This window comes from Bidens hawaiensis, unplaced genomic scaffold (genome assembly GCF_021521415.1).
Source record: "Bidens hawaiensis isolate Kalapana, Puna unplaced genomic scaffold, B.hawaiensis_p1.1 tig00021509_1, whole genome shotgun sequence".
Lineage (NCBI taxonomy): Eukaryota > Viridiplantae > Streptophyta > Magnoliopsida > Asterales > Asteraceae > Bidens > Bidens hawaiensis.
Window position 1 is genome coordinate 55,921 of NW_027493343.1, and position 19,674 is coordinate 75,594.

Genomic DNA, 19,674 nt, shown 5'->3' on the forward strand with positions numbered 1-19,674 from the left:
CTAGTCCTAGTTGTTATATTGTTGGTAGTAATTGCATATATCAATGTAGTTTTTAAAAGACTGGGTTTTGTAATTCAAAAAGCGTTTACCTTTCATATGTGATAATGTGATGGTGATGTTTGATGTGATATTGTTTGTTTTATTTTTTAAAAAAGTTTATTGTGTTATAAAATAAAATAAAGGGTTAATTATATGAATGATAAATAGTGTTATTTGTACGTAAAAATAATGATCCCCCCTAATCCTCCCCCCCCCCCCCTCAACCACCACCACCCACACCCCAAAATAAAAAAATTTGCGTCACGAACGTTCCCATGAAAAGAAATCCTAGGTCCGCCATTAATGTGATAAAATATCCAAGCTTGTTTGTTACGTATTTTGTTCCTAGCTAGATGTTACTTTGGGCTTCTCGATTCATGAGTTTGAAACTAGTATATATTTCGACCCACAAAGAAACGTGTTAGGTTAAAATTTTCCGGATCTTTGATAGTTATGACTAGATATACTATTATTATTATTATAATATTAAATTATTATTAATTATTCAAATATTAAATTTGATTTGATTTAATCACTAAATGGGTTTTTTCCAAAATGGGTAGTTGTGTAAGATAAATAAAAGTGACCCTTATAACATGTTAGAGCTCAAGAAATGAAAGTAGGATTGAGAAGTATTTACAAGATAAGGTGAAGATGACCTGAATACGACTCATTTAGTTAAACGTGACTTGTCTAATAATTGACTGGTTATATATGATACTCAACCTGTTTAATTTGTGTCATGTAAAATTTGTGAGGAAATGTTTTCAAAATCACATGCAATGATATGTAGTTTTTGCGCTTTTAATATATATGTTTTGGCGTCTTATTTTCTCACGAAAATAGGCACACCAACGTAAACTTCTTATAAGTCGTGAAAGGCTTCGCAAATTGCTGGCAACAAGACAATTGCAACCGTTTTGTGACTGAATATGCGGTCACAAAAACCCTATTGTCTAGTAGTGTCGGGCATTATAGTATAGATTTAAAAAACTTAACTCAAAATTTAATTAGTAATTCGATTAAGCTTTATTCGATTTCGGTTCAGTTTTATTCAAGATTGTAGGTGACTTCAGTAAGCATGCAACAAATGTAAGATCTTTAGCATAATACATAGTCTTTTAGTTGTATTGGTAAAGTATATGTCCTAAGTAATAATATATTTCTTGAATAGTAACACACAACAAACTAATACATGTTTTGCACTAACATTCCAATACTACAACATTTATTTATGTCTTATGTCTTATGACAACATTTTCTTACAAAAATCATTAAATCACTTGCATAGGGAAGCCAGTATCCGACGAGGAGGCTTTATTAGTGGTCGTCGGCTATGAAGAACCGTCATATTGTTAACCAAAGGAACATCCCCATTCTTCCAAGGTATCGCAACACATTCTTCTTTCAAGATTCGCAACAAATCTTTCACATCATCATCCACCGGGCCACCATTACCCAACTCCACCCATGTATTCTTCCTCTCACTCGTCCCAACACTACAAGTAACCACAAGGCTATTAAACCATGTTTTCCTCCCACTCGCCTCATCATACCTGATCGCTGGAACCGGACCTGTTATTGCTTTTGCAGTGTTACCAATCCATTCTAGCTTTGTTCCCACCTTTGCCGCCCTATTATTACACCATTATCAATACTTGATAAGTAGGCCTGTAAACGAACCGAATGTTCGGTGAACTGTTTGACGGGAAGTTCGTTTGTTGAATAAACGGACGAACATGAACACAAAATTTGTGTTCATTTAATTAAACTAACGAACATGAAAACATGTTTCATTCTTTCATTTATGTCCGTGAACATTCATATATGTTCGTTTATTTATGCCCATTTGTTTATGTTCGTTTACATATTAATAGCAAGTAATTAAACATTATCCTGAAGAGTTAGCTGCTTAATGGTTTTATATTTGTTCATTTGTGTTCATTTAAGTGCGTTTATATATGTTCATTAATATTTGTTTGTGTTCATTTACATTTGTCCATATATGTTCATTTATGTTTGTGAACTGCCAGGTTCATTTACAGGCCTATCGATACCACAAACATGTTAAGGACGGTTTATTGCAAAGATAATAAGACACACCTTTCCTCGGCAATATTCTTATCATTAGTTTTGTATGCGGTCTTCCAACTACTACCTGTGACGGATGTTGGATCGTCCTCCTCGCCTGCTAGGTTTATATATGTTAATCCATGATCCTCGAGGTGTGCAACGAATTCCGGGTGTCTTTCTTTCATCTTTTCATATATGATATGACTCAAAACGATCGGTGTTTCTCCACCTTCTTCGGGTTCTTCTTCGCAAAAGAAAAATAACTTGGTGGGGGATTTTGGAACCTGTTATAAGCTCAACTATGTTCAGGTATGACGTAGAGCAGAAACACAAAAGATATATAAATGGTAATACGGAAACACCAATTTGATGCTTTTAGATGCTTTTGGATGGACATTTTGGACATTTTGTCTCTCCAAAAAACAAAAAACATTTTAAAGAAGCAATCCCAAACATGCCCTAATACTTATCGAACTTAAGACCACAAAATAGACGTGAAAATTATACCAAGAAGGCTGTGTATGAAACCCAAAAAACCGAATCAAAACAATAACCGACGGTTTGGTTTTATCTTTTCGTTTCTTTATATTTTAGCAAATAAACCAAACCAAATTTATAGTTTTTTAGTTTCTTTATACTAAGTTTTAAGTAATTGTAATAAGTTATTAAATGCTCAAACCCAAATATATTATCCCAAATGTATAATAATAAATAAATAAATAAAAATATTTATGCCAAAATTTATTATTTTGGACCAACTTCTTTTTGTCCCCAAATTGCAAACACAGATGACAAAACCGAAATCGAAATAAAAACTAGACGGTTTTCAAAAATTCAAACACCTAAATTTTGGGTTTTGGTCCGGTTTTAGCCCAAAACCAACTGTGCACCTAGGGTGCAAACGATTCAAGCCACTAGTTAGCTACTCGAGATCGGATCGATAAAAAACTCGAAACAAACCAAGTTTTTTTTTCCAGCTTGAGCCTCAATTAAAGCTCACTTAGTTATCAAGCACGAGCTTGAGCCTTATACAGTATGCTCGTTCAGGCTCGTCAAACCTTAATGAGTCATGTGTATTTTTAAAGTATACTTCTTTTGAACTTGTAAACTTGTATGTATTCATTTCACACCTCACAGTCGAGCTCAAGCCAGGCTTAGACTCTCGTCTAATGACTTTATTAAAATTCTAAAAATCACTAAAAGCATATATAAATTAAATATTTTGTTAATAAAAATGACTCGCTAGCCGAGCTCGAGCTCTGGTAAGTTAAAGTCACTTAAAACGAACTTACGTAAGCCATCTCATGATGGAAAGGAACTTCCTTATCTAAAGGACTCTCATTCGCCGTATAAACCCGGCCAGCGACTTGTTTTCGATAGGCTCGACCACCAACATATGGGAATTCTGGGAAGCCGAAAGCTTCGATGACATCGTTGAAGTCGGAAGGTGATATAACTGGGAAACCTCTAAACAAAATAGCCCCACTGTTAACTAGAAGTGACTCTAGCCATGGTTTATGGGATTTGATTGCATGTTCAAAAGCCGCGAGTGTTACTGAAGCGGAAGAGGTGGGTGATAATACTGTCGGGAAAAGTACGTTGTCGTTTTGAAGCTTTTGCTCCGGTAACACGACTTCTCGGAAGAATTTTCCGGTGGCCATTTGGAATGAATATTGGTTCAAGTTCAAGTGTTCAAGTGTTACATTGATATTGATATATTGTATATAGAGGAGTTCAAAGATGGAAGTAAACGCAAAAGTGTAACACGTCTCATGGAATAGTGGAACGTGTATTTTAATATATAAAGTTATATAACATCTTTAGACTCTTAGGCTATGTGTAGTGGATGGGCTATAAAAAGGGGCGATTTACATCATGTGACGCTCAACCAGCTAAGGGTGAGTTTTAGTTTTTGGGGTATAATGGTGTTGTAGCCCCATACATACATAACACACACAATATTAATAAACACACACACAAGATCAGGCGAGGAGTATTTCTCGCCCCCCCCCCCCTTTCATCGCCCGGGGAGGGGGGGGGTGTTACACAAGATCAGGCGAGGAGTATTTCTCGCCCCCCCCCCCCCCCCCCCCTTTTATCGCCCGGGAGAGGGGGGGTGTTAAAGTTGATTGTCGCCCCCAAAAGGGGTTGTTTTCTCGCCCACTATAGCTTCCCTTTGAGGTAAAGTAATATTTGTTTATAAATTTTCCTTACGTTGTTATATACAAACCTGACTTATTTCTAGTATGCGAAAAAAAAAATAATAAAATTACGAAGTGAACCAGCTATTGTTCTTTTGATTTTTTTAAGCTCCTGGCATATTTTAATGTACATTTTTAAGTGGTTGACATACCAAAACGACTGTAATATTAACGTACAGGTTAATCAATGTTCTTCTTGATTAATTTGCTATTGATCATATGAACATTCTTGTTGATGATTGGGAATGTATTGTATCAACATGACAACATACAAATTGTTATATCCAACATTTATATCTTATTTTTTATATTTATATTGTTATCAAAATAAAAAGTATTATATGTACCAAGAAGAAAAAATGAAAAATAATGAGTTTTAATGATAAAGCAATTGTCACACCCGGGGAGGGGCGGATCTAGTATGTAAGTTGCGGGTTTACGGGAACCCACTAAGTTTCGGATTTTTAATATAATACCTCAGGGTGGCAACCTTGACCCAAACCATTCCAAATGGGTCAATTTGGGTTGTTTTAAAATTCAAATGGGTTGATTTGGGTCATAGGTTTTAATTAAATTGGTCAAAATGGGTCACTTGAAATTCCACATTCTTATTTTTGGGTCAAAATGGGTTGACAAATTTAACTACATGGGTGGATGTGGGTTAGTGTCTTAAGGAAAAGTGACATGTTTGGGTTGAAACGGGTTTTAGATTGGAACGATATCGGTTTAGGTTTCGGCTCGGATCAGCTTTCGTGCCGACACCAGTTTTAGCACTGGACGGGTTGGGTTTCGGTTTCTATCGAGTTTTCGCACTAGACGGGTCGATTAAGGTTTTTGATTTCTTTTTCGTCGACATTTCGGTTTCGGTTAATTTGTCGGGTTTTTTTTTTTTTGATGAACGAGGATAACGGCGAAAATATTTTAGTTTTTTTACTTTTTTCGTTATTCGTTTATATTTTGAGTTATGATTTTTTATTTGTTTTTTTGAAAATTTTTTTGAGGGATTTTGATCTTAATATAAACCATCAAAAAATATTCAAAAAAATTAATAAAAAAATCATAACTCAAAAAATAAAACAAAAAAAAAAAAATGTAAAAAAACTAAAACGTTTCGTCCGTTGTCCTCGTTCAAAAAAAAATCGACAAATTAACCGAAACTGAAAAGTCGACAACAACGGAACAAAAACATGCTGAAACAAGCTGTTAAGTGATGAAAGGAACTGAAAAATCGCTAAAGCAAGCTGTTAAGTGCTGAAACGAACTGAAAAATCGCTTAAACGAGCTATTAGATGCTAAAACGAACTGAAAAATCGCTTAAACGAGCTGTTACGTGCTGAAACGAACTGAAAAATCGCTTAAACGAGCTGTTACGTGCTGAAACTAACTGAAAAATCGCTTAAACGAGCTGTTACGTGCTGAAACGAAATGAAAAATCGCTTAAACGAGCTGTTACGTGCTGAAACGAACTGAAAAATCGCTTAAACGAGCTGTTACGTGCTGAAACGAACTGAAAAATCGCTTAAACGAGCTGTTACGTGCTGAAACGAACTGAAAAATCGCTTAAACGAGCTGTTACGTGCTGAAACGAAATGAAAAATTGCTTAAACGGGTTTTGACCCAAACCCGTTTTGACCCGTTCTAACCCGAACCTATTGACCCGAACCAAAACAACCCTTTTTTAAGTGACCCGTTTCGACCCTAACCCGTTTCAACCCTAACCCGTTTCGACCCAACCGCAACCCATTTGCCACCTATTAATACCTGTATAAAAAAATTGAAGTGAACCCACAAATAAAATGTTAAGTGAACCCACACAAGTTTAACAATGGTTAGATGGTAAAGACTCTTTCCTTTCTCTGAAAGAAACCGAGTTCGATCCCCCTTCTGATTGTGTATTTTGGTTCTTTTTGCTCTCATATGACCATTTCAATGGACTTATGGAATGGACATAGCTGATGAGAATTTCATATGTTATACATCTTTGTAAATAACATATGTTAGGTGATGAAAAAGATACGAAATTCAAATCAAACACCAAAGACTATGCTGTAACATTTTTTAATGTTATATTTGATTCAAGAAAAGTTTGTATCTCTGTATCAAGTCTTTATGGCTAAGAGTGGGAGGGAACAAGAGATAAGTCTATCGGCTTGTTGTTGGGATATTGTATGCAAGTGATTACATAAACAAGTCGTGAACTTAAAAACAACATTGTTTTTTATTTTTCCAAATAAGTGTGAGGCAATCAACTAACTTAGAATTTAGGAATTGTTAAATCTGTACTTGAAAGTTAATGTGAGACGGAGGCAATATCTATTTAGGCAAGTTACAAGCAAAAGATGATAAATATGAACACATCCGAGGCATTCAACTACTAAAAAGCATACAATGTTAAAAATGTGTTTTCTTCTTTTCTAATAGGCAGGTTCCATAGTTTCAGATGAATGATAATGTTGTGAAGATGGTTTGTTTTGACAACAATATGTTTAAGAGTGTGATTTGTTATGTTTTTTATGCAAGTTTTGTTGCTTCAAGTAAGTGTAAATATCTACAATTTCTCTTCATGAGTTTTGTATTTGGATCATGAAGTTACAAGAATGTGGTGGCTTTTGTGGATAGAAAATCATTATTTCCTCTGCATGTGGTGGCTTTTGGATTAAGCGTTGAATGTCTACAATTTATTTTTAGGCTGTAATTCTGTAAACATTGTCCTTTATTTTCTGCAACGATATAGTGTTATAATTGCCTAATTAGGATTACCCGATCTGAATTGTCAAACTGATCCAAAATTTTTATGTATGGTATTTTATGAAATTGGAGCATTTAAAAACAGTGAACCCACTGAAAAAAATTTCTGGATCCGCCACCGCACCGGGCAACCACAAGAGGCCCATTGATTCTAGTCGACCACACGTTTTTAATAGTGATATCTTGGTTGACGTATGCTTTAGTTTGTTTGACACCTTAAATGATTGTACTTGTAACCAATTGAAGTTAGAGGAAAATGAAAAGAGAATAAAATATATCGACAACTTTTTTATGAAACAAGTTGAAAATCATATGTTTAGGTACCTTTCAATTTTCAAGAGAAAATGATATGTTGATATTTTTATTAATCTTTCAATTTTCAGGAGGAAAACAAAGAGTTTTCTACTCTTAATATAACATGATTGGATTTCGTTCATGTTGTTATTTTTTCTTTATAATTCATCGTACTTTTTTAGCGGTCAATAAAACATAACTATTTGGATACATCTATTGACAAAAGGTCACTCACAAGTCACACCTGTGATTACAGATAGTGTTGGTGACCCAGCCCACCACCAATTTAGAGGAAACTCGTCATCTGAAAGCCCACTGTGATAAAATTTTAACTTGACATGACATTTTATCACGAACAACTCGAACCGGCGACCTATCTTATAAAAGGGCACCGCTGTATCACTACTTCTTTTGGTAAGATGAAAATACCGAGACATAATAAATCAAAATAAGTAAAAAAACCAATTTTTTAACGACCGACTAATCATTCAAATAAGCTACTGGCTAATTCATTACATCAGGATACATTCGCCTTTCAATCTGAGGAAAAACTCTCACCTAAGACCAGCGCGCGTGAACACTCGCCCGAATGCACAACAATGCAGTGAGATAAAACACGTTCATTCAAGGATCCAACTAGTGAGCGACATCTACTCGCATAGTCTCCCATCATCACCATAGTGCCGCTGAAACTAAATGCTCATGGGCTACCGAAATATATTAGAAAACAAAAAGCATTGGTTATTCTCACACCACATATGTGACTTGGACACCAGATTCACCTATATAATTCGTATAGGGGCTATATGGGCCACATATGTTCAGAATTTGTCGAGAAATCTCTCTCGATACGGGTCGTATAGCCCTTATACGACTCGATAGGTCACTTGTGGTAAGTGAGCTATACGAGCCATGAGATGTATATGACCTATATAGTTGAAAATGCCTATATGTAATTATAGCCCATATAAGAACTGTATAGAGTTAGTAACACACCAACGTAATGGTGTTTGAATATAACGACCCAAACAAAAACTAAATAATAAATGAAATTAAAATGTTATTAAAACAATAAAATCGACTATAAATATTGTAAATATAAAAAAAACATGCCATTTGACATTTGTCTGAATTCAAATCAAACCCCCAATCACCCAATATTCAAAATCAACCGCTCACTCAAGTTACCGTTACCGTCAAAAACCCACCGGACGGAATATGCCAATCACCGGCGGCAAATCCAAATCCAGAGCCAAGAGAAAGCCTCTCAGAGACGTATCTAACGGCGAGTTTAAACGTCCAGTTACCAATTCAATCATGAACAACAAGTTTAAATTAAACCCTAACCCCCAAATACAACAACCCGTACCGAGCGACTCTCTCGATCGGCTTCTACTTGTTCACTCCGATCTATCAGGTCTTATTAATCAGGTAATAATTTAATCGTAGGGTTTTGAAGTTTATTGTTTTGAATTAGGGCTTTTATTGTGTGTTGATGTTGGATTAATATAACTAGGGATTTAGTATAGCACCGACGATAAACATGACGCGATACGATAACTAATCGTGTCATTTCTAACAAACACGAGCACGAAGCTGTTTAGAAACAGGTTACTATAATTAGTACATAATCAGTACCGCTTTTGGCAGATGCGGCGACGGTCTTGATCGGCTTCTACTTGTTACACTCCAATCTATTGGTTCTTATTAACTAGGTAGTTTAATTGTAGGAGATGTTTTGAGGGTTTTAGAGTTAGGGTTTTGAAGTGTTTTGTTTTGAATTAGGGCTTTTTGTGTGTATGGATGTTGGATTAATAGTTTAATACAACTAGGGATTTAGCATAGTAGGTCAAACACGATACAATAACTAAACGTGCCATTTTATCAAACATGAACACGTTTAGAAACAGGCTACACAACGATAAATATCACGTATATGCAGTGAAACAAATGTTGTCAAAAGTTAATAGAAGTCTTAGGTAATTAGAGCATATATTTATAAAAGTCTAAAATCAAATCATAGCATACACTAATTAGAGCATATATTTTATTATTATTTTTTTTCGAAAAATAAAAAATATGAACAGGTTTAAACCTGTTATTAACAGGTCAACAGGTTTTTAACCTGTTTAGACATGAATCTAAGCAGGTCTCAAACTTGCCGACTTGTTTTTGACATGAAATCTGTTAAGCGCAAACCCAAACTTGTTTAACTCCGTGTCGTGTTAATAGGTTTGTGTTAGAAATTGCCAGCCCTAAGGGCTTATTAACGAGAGAGTTTATGGTGTTCTAGTCTGCCTTCATTTGATTTCAACTAACATTAGGGTTTTTAAGCATGATTTATGACTGGTAAACTTGAGGAAGTTTCCTGGTGATTATAGACTATACTTTAGGGGGCAAACGCTCTTTAATATCTGATTTGATATGACGATAACTACAAAATGAAAACTTAACCTTTAGATTTTCATTCGTGGATAATACCAGTTTCATTTTTGCACTGTTTTTTTGGGAGTCTTTTAGTAGTAATGCACCTTTTTGTATTCACTTGGCACCGTGGAATTAATGTGACAATCCACCTTTGAAACTTTGAAAGAAAAACTTGATTAGGTGTATGATTATGACCAAACAACGGTTAAGACCACATGTTTCTCTGGTAGAAATTGCATGGAACAGTCTCCTTTTTCTTTACGTTTGTAACTTTCTACTGCACCAAAAAAATGTTGATGCTAAACTTGTTGCATGTATCGATTCAGTATTAGAATGCTAGTAGGTTTTGACAAGAAGAATGTTGTCTTTGATAAATCTCGATAACTCATTCATAAAGTTACTCAGCATACATACGCACAAACTTCATCGAAAGTAACATGAACTTTGAACATGATCAATCAGAGATGCTGAACAAAGTTATAAAGGGGGAGGGCCAGTTTAAGATATCTTTTAATTGTGATGGAAAAAAGTTATATTGATAGAGGTTTTGATCAATGGCAGTCTTTGGATTACATTTATTGGATTTATTATGGTATCAGTTAGTTTCAATATGCAATTCATAGTTCATTGAAATTGTTTATTATTATATTTAACTGGTTGAATAATTATGTGCAGATTGATGAACTCGTTGCAAAGGCGTTGAAAAAAGAAGTGAGGAATGAGAAGGAAATAGAATCTTTTGCCCAAGTATTATATGAAATGCAAAGTTCATTAAAGGTTGATACTTTCAAAATATGAATATTTTCTATTTATCATTTTATCATATTATCCATATTTAAACTTTGCGTTTTTCTGACATTTTAAATCCCAAATACAGCCATGGGTTTCAAGATTCCAGAACATTCTTCCAGCCCCTGTTACAGAGTCCAAGAGTCAATTAGAAACAAGTTTTGCAAACTTGAAAATAACTCCTTCCATAAATGAAGAGCCAAGCACAAATCCTGTCAGCCCATATGCTGACAAGTTTGACTTTTTGGTCTCCCCGTCACCACTTGTGTCTTGGCGTGCCGACTGTGCAGCAGATGGCGGTAGAAACCTTTTCATGCTAACACCTCTGCCTAAACACACACCGTTTCCATCAAGATTAAAGAAATCATCCAAGTCAGTATTCGAGAAGATAACAAGTGATGTTACTGTCGGGCCTGCGCGCCCAGTGGCGGATAATAGTAACATTGGCATCACTACAAAAACTGTTGTGGAGATAACCAGTGATGATACTGTTATGCCTGTGGGCAAAGCGGAGAATGTGTTTTCATCACCTGAAAAAGTGGTAAGAAGGAATGAACCGATTATTGTTTCAACTCCTTACATGAAAATGTCACCACCAAAATCTTGTAAGTTGTTGGAGCCATCTTCTGAATGGTGCAAGAAGACAAATGGGACTCAAAAACAGGCCGTGGATCCTGTTGGTGGTGGGTCGGGTGATTCTGACCCGTCTTCTGAATGGCGCAGCAAGATAAATGAGACTCATCTGGCTTTGAAATACCCTGAGCTTTTTGGAATTAGGTCCGGTTGTAAAATGGGGAATTCAAAAAAAGCGGTGGAAGCATCACCGAATTGGAGTATGCTAATGTCACCCCCCAAGACTTGTGTTATTTTGGAACCGGGTGATGAGAATGATCAGATCAAAGATGTTGAAATAAAGCTGAAAAATGCTGTTGCTTCATGCAAAGAAGGTATGTCTCTTCTAGAGGTGCAAAATTGGGCGGGTTGGTAGGTTAAACGGGTCAGATCAGACAGGCTGGGTACAACAGGTCAAATGGGTTAGGTCTGATGGGCGGGTTGGGCAGGATGGATTACTGGCCAAATGGGTTTGGGCTATAAATGTAAATTTCTTAATACAGGTCAGGTCAGACGGGCTGGGAACAGGTCAAACGGGTCTGTGTCAAAACGGATAAGTTTTCTAATACTGGTTAAAACTAGCTGCGGTTGGGCTGTGTTAGGCCAACCAATGATATTTTTTGATTTGTTTTTTATAAATAGTTAATGTATTAAATAAGTTTATTAATACTATCTTCAAGATTGACAACATTTAAGATATATAGATTTAGGAGGTTTTAAGCATTTTAACACTTTGATTAACTTTTGACCCGGTTGATCCATTAGTCTATTTGACTTCTTTTCGTTTTAGATATGTTTTAAAAGTCTCCCCGTTTGACTTCTTTTTTGCCCTCATTTTTGTATTTTATAAAGTCTCTAATATACTATATAAGATTATAAAATACTATCTTCATCTTGTTATAATAATAATAATAATAATAATAATAATAATAATAATAATCAAATTTAGTTTTCTAGAGATTTTAAGCTTTTATAACACTTTCGTTGACTATTGACCCGTTTAACGTAGCTGATTCATTTGATCCGTTTCCATTTTAGCTTAGTTTAAAATTTTGCTTGTTTGGCCATTTAGAGATTAAAAAAACTCGGGCTCGATACCGTCACTTCCTAGCTCTTTACATTGACATTGTGTGTATATATTTGCAGTGATTGCTAGCACTCCAATGTGCAATGATCTTGACACCACAATTTTAAAAGGCAAGCGAGCTGGTGAGAACACTTTGAAGAAAGAGCTGTGGACAAGATTTGAAGCAGCAACCGCTCACGGGTTCCGTTTTAAATCATCTTTTGATCAAGATAATGATAACAGCTCCGGTTCCAACAAAGGGTTTATGGACTTGTTAGAAGAGGTTTCTTGACTGAAGTTTGCAAAAGCAGAAAATGTGTATTCACTTGGCCACACTTGCAATGTTTGACCATTGAAGAAGGTTCATAATGGCTTGTACTTTCTGTTAATGATTTCGGTCCATTAGAATACTACTTGATGCTCTTGAATTTTGAAACTTGAAACTTGTAATCTGTATGAAGTTGCAATTTGATACAAATAATATTCCCATTTGATTAACTGATATGCACCAAGTATTATTTTGTCAAGTAGTTTAGTTGATAGGGCTCTGTCCGAAAGCATGGCTCCAGACTCGACCTTAAGTCGATCGATGTCGTTGGTGCACATGTTGACTTGACTTGCATACGTTAAGAGACGTGACTTATCTATATTGTAGAACGAATAATGGCTTTTGTCGCGTGGACTTGTATGAGCCATTTGGAGATGTCTACTTCACTTGGTAGACCCTCATTTCCAATGACTAAAAGTGGTCCGGCCGTTCGGGTGCTCAAAGAGTTCTTTGAAGTCTGAATGGAACCCTATATGTTGTGTTTTTGGTTTTTGCATATAATAGGTGTTAATTGGTGTTTATGTTATTATGCAACCAGTTTATACAAACATATATAATATTCTCAAGATGAATGTAAAAAGAACAATTACTCATAATATAAACAATGCACTATACTTAGAAATAAAGGAAGCATATGTCTAGTCTTAAAAACCATTTCAGAGAACTGGATTCTTATGTGGAAATTGAATTTCTGGATGAATATCACTAGATGACACATCTATTTGAATGTTTGTTTGTGTGCGTATGGAAATCCAAATACAAGCGGATGGTGAGTCCTTCTCGCTCATACATGGTGTTGTAAAAATTGAAACTAGTCGATGATTAATTTTTGGGTAGTAGGCCAGAAATCGGTAGTCAGTCCTAATCGGGCCTTAACCCCGACCTTAATTTCGACCGATTTTCCGGCGATTTGCAACAACTTCCGACCAATTTCCAGCGACTCTAGCAGTTTCGGATAATTTCCGACCAAGTTTCGGATACATATACAAAAAAATGTGTATACATATAAAAATTACTAATAAAAATATGTGTATGTATTCAAATTACTCAAATATATATAAATCACGTATCAAAATGTGTGTGTATATAAAACTGAAAAATATATATATAATTTAATCAAACTAATCTCCCGACTAAGACTAATTTTGATTAATCTTGATAAATTGCTAGTCCGTATTATATTGTCCGACTAACCATTAGTGATTTCTGCTCATACCTGTATGTCATTTTTCTCTCGGGGAAATACTAAATTAATATGATTGGGATGGAGACTTGGAGATATGGTTAATTTGGTTGATGTGATATTTTTCACTTTTACATAAACAAAAACACATCCAATAAGCTTCATTTAACAACCACTAATTATGCTCTTATTATAAACACCAAAACCCTTGCTACAGCTACACCCAACCATTCAACCAACCGAGTCGCCGATGGCCGATTCAACTCAGATCAACTTCGTTCACCACGTCGAGTCCTACGTCGACTCTGGATCTCCATCTCAGCAGGTTAATTATTAACCTAATTGTTAATTTCACTACGCGCCGTTAATTCCGTTATAATAACATTATTATAACCTAATTGTTTGATTTCAGGATGCAAGTTTACTCGCACTTGCAAAGCTCGTAACGAACGATATCATAACTCTCGAATCACTGGTCTGTTATTACTAACCATTCTAATACAAACTAAATTAACGCGCTAACTGTGCGAATCTAGTAGCGTAATTATATATACAACGTAGTGAGATTAATTATAGTGTAGTGTAATTACACTATGGTGTAATTACATAATTAGTTAATTACACTACGTGTATATAATAATTACACTACTTGATATGCACAGTTAGCATGTTAATTTAATTTGTATTTGATCCAAACCGTAGGGGAAGTTAACATACAAATTAAATTAACGTGCTGACTGTGCGAATCAAGTAATGTAATTATATATACAACATAGTGTAATTATAGTGTAGTGTAATTACACCATGGTGTAATTACATAATTAGTTAATTACACTACATGTATATATAATTACACTACTTGATTCGCACAGTCAGCACGTTAATTTAATTTGTATGTTAACTTTCGCCTATATTGATGTTGGTTAACAATTGCTTTTTAATTTTTTTTAGGTTAGGGAAATGGAGATGTATTTAACTACTACGGATAATATAATTCGAGCTAGAGGTGATTTATTTATTTATTGCTGTTTAGTTGTGATTTAGGTTTACTTATTGAGCTTGTGGTTAATGTTAGTTGTTGACTGACCTTGTTGTTTAGGCATACTTCTGCTTGCGGAGTTGTTGACTCGAATTTCGTCGAAACGTTTGGAGAGTAATACGGTTCATAGCTTGATAGGGTTTTTTGCAGATAGATTGGTGAGTTTAATCGAGTATTAGTTGCCCGTCAACTACTCGAGCTCGAGTCTTGTGTTTTTTTAAGTTTGAGCTCTTTTGGTTTTCTATGTATGAATTTTACACTGCACAACCGAATTCGAGTCGAGCTATGGCTTGTTATCTCGGCCCAAGCTTAGGCTCGTTTAAGGTTCTCTCAAAATATATAAAGTTAATTAAAACGTGTAAAATATTATTAATAAGTAATAAACGAGCCGAGTCCGAGCTTGAAAAAACAATTCGTGAGTTGAACTTGAGCTTTAAAAAAAAAGCTCGAAACGAGCCGAGCTCGAGCCTAGTTAAACTTGGGCTCAGCGCGGATCATTTACACCCCTATTTCTAATTAGATTTGACTAGCAAGTATATTCCACATTGCACAATCCACATTCAAACACATTAATATTGTTTCTTCTCTTATGCTGTGGTTGAACTATGGCAAATAATAAAAATCTGCAACATTATCAGTCAGATTGGCGAGCATTGCGAGGTGCCCTTGTAGGATGTTTGGCTCTAATGAGGAGGAAAAGTGACATTGGTGCAATCACTGGCAGTGATGCAAATGCAGTTGCTCAGTCGTTTATGCAAAATCTGCAGGTTCAGTCTTTAGGACAGCATGACAGGAAGGTGATACATATGTACAAGTTTTCATCCTTTAATCTTCACTGCTTTAACGATTCAAATCTTTATCTAATGCTTTTTTTTTGTTCAGCTTTGCTTTGAGGTTCTAGAATGCCTTATAGATTCTTATCCTGACACATTGTTGTCGATGGTAAACCCCAATTATTCAGTATTTACCTTTTATTTAACTATATGATTCGTATGTGATTCTAATATATTAATTGTGTAGGAGGATGAATTTGTTTATGTAATATGTGAAGCTATAGATGGTGAAAAGGACCCACAATGTTTGTTGCTCACATTTCATCTTGTGGAAAGATTGGCACAAATGTATCCGGAATCTTCTAGTTCGTTAGCAAGCTATGCTGAGGATCTTTTTAACATTTTGGGATCTTATTTCCCCATTCATTTTACACACGTGAGCCTACTTTGAAAATTTTATAAAATAAATAAAAAACCCCATTCCTAGTACTACTATCAACTCATGTTCATATTTTCATTTTCAGCCAAAAGGTGAGGATGAAGTGAAACGGGAGGAGCTCTCGAGGGCATTAATGGTATTACATTATTACATAGTTTTTAGTTTTTTCAAACAGTTTTTAATGTTTTTGTTTTACAGTTTATAACCTTTTTAATTTATTTCAGCTGGCTTTTGCATCTACGCCCCTCTTTGAGCCGTTTGCTATACCTTTGCTTCTAGAAAAACTTTCTTCATCTCTTCCATCATCAAAGATTGAATCTTTGAAGTATCTTAACTATTGCATGGATAAATATTCTGGCAACGGAATTCAAGAGCAACATGAAGCTCTTTGGTCATCACTAAAAGATATAATATTGACTTCTGCACCGTCTTTATTGACTTTTGGCCCGGGACACCTGGAGAATAAAGTTGCAGATGAAGCTCTTGTTGTTGTACAAAAGCTTATTCAGAAAGATCATGACTCGGTTTTGTTTCTAAAGTTGATTTTGAAGGATGTGGACGTGAACACAACTCTAAACAACCTTTCAAGTTATAGTAATTATGATGATATTACCGTGACAGATAAGCAAAGATTAAACGCAGTTAGTCGAATTTTACATGTGTCGGCTGCAGCTTCTGTTGCTTCTTGTACTGCAATATTTCAAAGTTTTTTCTCGGCATTAGTAACTGGTTTGCAATCAGCTTCTGATGGACCTAAGTTCGGGTACCTTTACGTATGTGTTGACTTACTTACCGCTTGTAGAACTTTGATCAAACCTGCAGAAATAATTGATCTTGACAAAGAGACATGGTGCACCATGCTTTATAACTTCTGTCCTTTGTTAACTTGTTCATTTGTCAAAACCATGAAAGAAAGCACTCATGATATTGCAGTTACTGGTTTAAAGATTTTGGCTTCATTTCCAGGAAGTTTCTTGCCTGTGTCAAAGTCAACATTTGAGGAAATTTTGGTGGAATTTACTTCAATTATTGTTTTCAAGTTTAATAATGTGTCTATTTGGAGACCTGTATTAGACGCATTAGTCGAAATTGGCTCGCTTATTGAGAAATCTGATTATTTTGAGAAAATGGCAAGCTTTGACATTATTGTTGTAGAGAGAATGCTGACTTTATTGTCTTCTGATGATTTATCAATGCCATTTTCACTCAAAGTGGAAGCAGTATCCAAAATTGGCATGACTAATTTAAAATATATGCTGAAAATCGTGCAAGAATTTAACACAGCTATCTCTACCAACTTACAAAAATATTGGGTATGTGACTACGTATAAATTCTTCTATTATTTTGGTTAAACATAATTTCTTTCTTATTTTTTCATTTTATTAACGCATTTATATTTGTAGCTTGATGGAAACTCAAACTCAGCTGAACATGCAATGCTCCTTTTGGAATGCTATGTTGACAAAGTGCTTCCATGGTATGTCTTTTTTATTATATATGTTTGACTTTGTTGACTTCTGGAAATAACATGAACCGATGGTTTAATGACTAGGTTTCAGAATATCAAAGACACAAACAACGTACCCACGCAATTTGCATTAAAAGTTTGGAGTGAAATAGAACACTACACACGGTTTTGTGACAGCCTCAACGAAAAAGTAAGTGTGTTGTATAAGAAGCTTCTAGAAACAACCATGAACGGAATGAAGCACGCGGTAGCAAGCTGTTCAGAGGATAGTCAAAGCATGATTCTTGATAAAGCCTTTAGCGTACTTTCTTCAAGCACGAGTTTTCAAGTCAACGGATCCACACAACCTGTTGACTTTTCTTGCAGAGACGAGTGGGTTATATCATTATTCGATTCGGTAATAATCGCACTTCATCCAAAAACACAAGTAAAGAACACGAAAGAAATGTTACATAATATCATGAGAGCTCTTTCAAACGGGCATATTCCATCGGCTCATGCATTGGGATCTTTATTCAACAAGATGCAGTATTTTAGTTTGGAAGAAGCTATGGATATTACATTTAACAAATACATAATGGGTAATTCGAGATTAAGCAATGATATTATTATTGGATTAGCCTGGGTCGGAAAAGGGTTACTTATGCGGGGCCATGAAATAGTAAAAGACATCATCAAGTTTCTTCTCAATTTCTTGATTTCAAATGAAAGCATAAGTTTGTTTGAAGACCGTGAAGACCTAATGAGAGCTGTTGCAGACTCATTTAGTATTATAATGAGTGATTCTGAAGCTAGTTTGAACAAAAAGTTTCATGCAACCGTTAAACCGCTTTATAAGCAACGACTTTTCAATATGGTAATGCCAATATTACTGTCGTCGATAGTGCAATCGGATTCATCAACACGTTATAAAGCCGTTGTGCATCGAGCGCTTGCACATGTAATATCTAATACTCCATTGAGTGCCATTCTTGGTGAAGCTAATAAAGTAAGTTTATGTCTTTTATTTATATAATAATTTTGCTTAGTTTTACTTGATAATGTTTAGTGCAATGAGCTAATGATGGGGATTTTAATTTTTCAGCTCATCGCATTGATGGTAGATGGTTTAACGATCCTGAGTGAAGATGTTGAAAACCGAGACATTGTATATAACCTCCTACTTGTTTTATCAGGGATATTGACTGATAAAAATGGTGAGACTTCTTACATGTTTTTTTTTTTTAAATTAAATTGGGAGTTTGTTTATTTATATATTCTTTGAATGTATAGGTCAGGAAATTATTGTGGAAAATGCATATATGGTTATAATGTGCCTCAATAAACTTATATTCTACCAGCACATGATGGTATGACATTTGCTTTGACTTACTTTGAAGGCCTAATCTATTTTTATAATTAAATTTATTTGTTTTGTGACATGCAGTTGGTACGTGAGACGGCGGTTCAGTGTCTGACTGCAATGTCTGAGCTGCCCTATTCTAGGGTATATCGGTTCAGGCCAGAGGTTGGATTATGTTACTAATCACCAACTGTTAGTTATCTAATTATACATTTATGTAATGTTTCATTAAACATGAATTTGTTTTCATTTTCAGGTGTTACAAGCATTATCTCGAGCACTTGACGACCCAAAAAGAAGTGTCCGGCAAGAAGCTGTTAGATGTCGGCATGCATGGTAATATATATTATACTTGATAATTTGTTTTTAATATTAATGCAGACATATAATCGTTTCTGCTATTCGTTAATCAGGGCCTCAATCTCATCTAAAAGCCTTCATATTTAAAACTTGGGTAAGATTTTCTATCCTTCATAGACGACCCGCGAATCCCAACTTCACCGGACAATGTACATAATTCATTCTGTTATTAAATGCTGCAGGCTCATCATCTAATACTGAAATGTACATATAACAAATTCGGAGGGCGTCTGTTGCTGCATATTCATCTCATATTTATGTAATTTTAACTTAGATTCTTTATTTTTTCCCAAATTATTATCGAGTTTTAGCTTTGTGTGAATTATTGTTTTTATTCGAGACGTTTATGTGGGTTCTCGTTATTCAAAATTGAAATGCATTCGTTTTTTGGCTATTTTGTTTGTGTTGTGCGTTTGTTTTTGCAAAATGACGTCTTTCATGAATAGTATTAAGGGTTATAAACGAGCCAAACCCAAACTTGACTAAACTTTA

General features: G+C 35.1%; 3 protein-coding genes across 3 annotated transcripts; 2 read left to right on the forward strand and 1 right to left on the reverse strand.

Moving 5' to 3' along the window:
• Positions 1 to 1,260: 1,260 nt before the first annotated feature.
• LOC143563689 (clavaminate synthase-like protein At3g21360) lies at positions 1,261 to 3,783 on the reverse strand. The gene is made up of 3 exons (XM_077051178.1): positions 3,405 to 3,783; positions 2,143 to 2,396; positions 1,261 to 1,673 (listed from the first exon to the last, which is right to left on the reverse strand). Exons 1-3 carry the CDS (start codon positions 3,771 to 3,773, stop codon positions 1,319 to 1,321), a joined length of 978 nt encoding a protein of 325 aa, XP_076907293.1. The 5' UTR covers positions 3,774 to 3,783; the 3' UTR covers positions 1,261 to 1,318.
• Positions 3,784 to 8,454: 4,671 nt separating this feature from the next.
• Positions 8,455 to 12,732, forward strand: LOC143563690 (uncharacterized). The gene is made up of 4 exons (XM_077051179.1): positions 8,455 to 8,786; positions 10,458 to 10,559; positions 10,660 to 11,518; positions 12,330 to 12,732. The coding sequence occupies exons 1-4, from the start codon at positions 8,574 to 8,576 to the stop codon at positions 12,539 to 12,541; spliced, it is 1,386 nt and encodes a 461-aa protein (XP_076907294.1). The 5' UTR covers positions 8,455 to 8,573; the 3' UTR covers positions 12,542 to 12,732.
• A 1,204-nt stretch (positions 12,733 to 13,936) lies between these two features.
• LOC143563710 (MMS19 nucleotide excision repair protein homolog) lies at positions 13,937 to 19,268 on the forward strand. Its single transcript, XM_077051197.1, has 15 exons — positions 13,937 to 14,085; positions 14,173 to 14,235; positions 14,712 to 14,766; positions 14,860 to 14,957; positions 15,438 to 15,596; positions 15,682 to 15,741; positions 15,820 to 16,008; positions 16,097 to 16,147; positions 16,236 to 17,324; positions 17,416 to 17,489; positions 17,565 to 18,468; positions 18,565 to 18,676; positions 18,753 to 18,829; positions 18,907 to 18,987; positions 19,079 to 19,268. Exons 1-15 carry the CDS (start codon positions 14,011 to 14,013, stop codon positions 19,160 to 19,162), a joined length of 3,171 nt encoding a protein of 1,056 aa, XP_076907312.1. The 5' UTR covers positions 13,937 to 14,010; the 3' UTR covers positions 19,163 to 19,268.
• Positions 19,269 to 19,674: the final 406 nt, after the last annotated feature.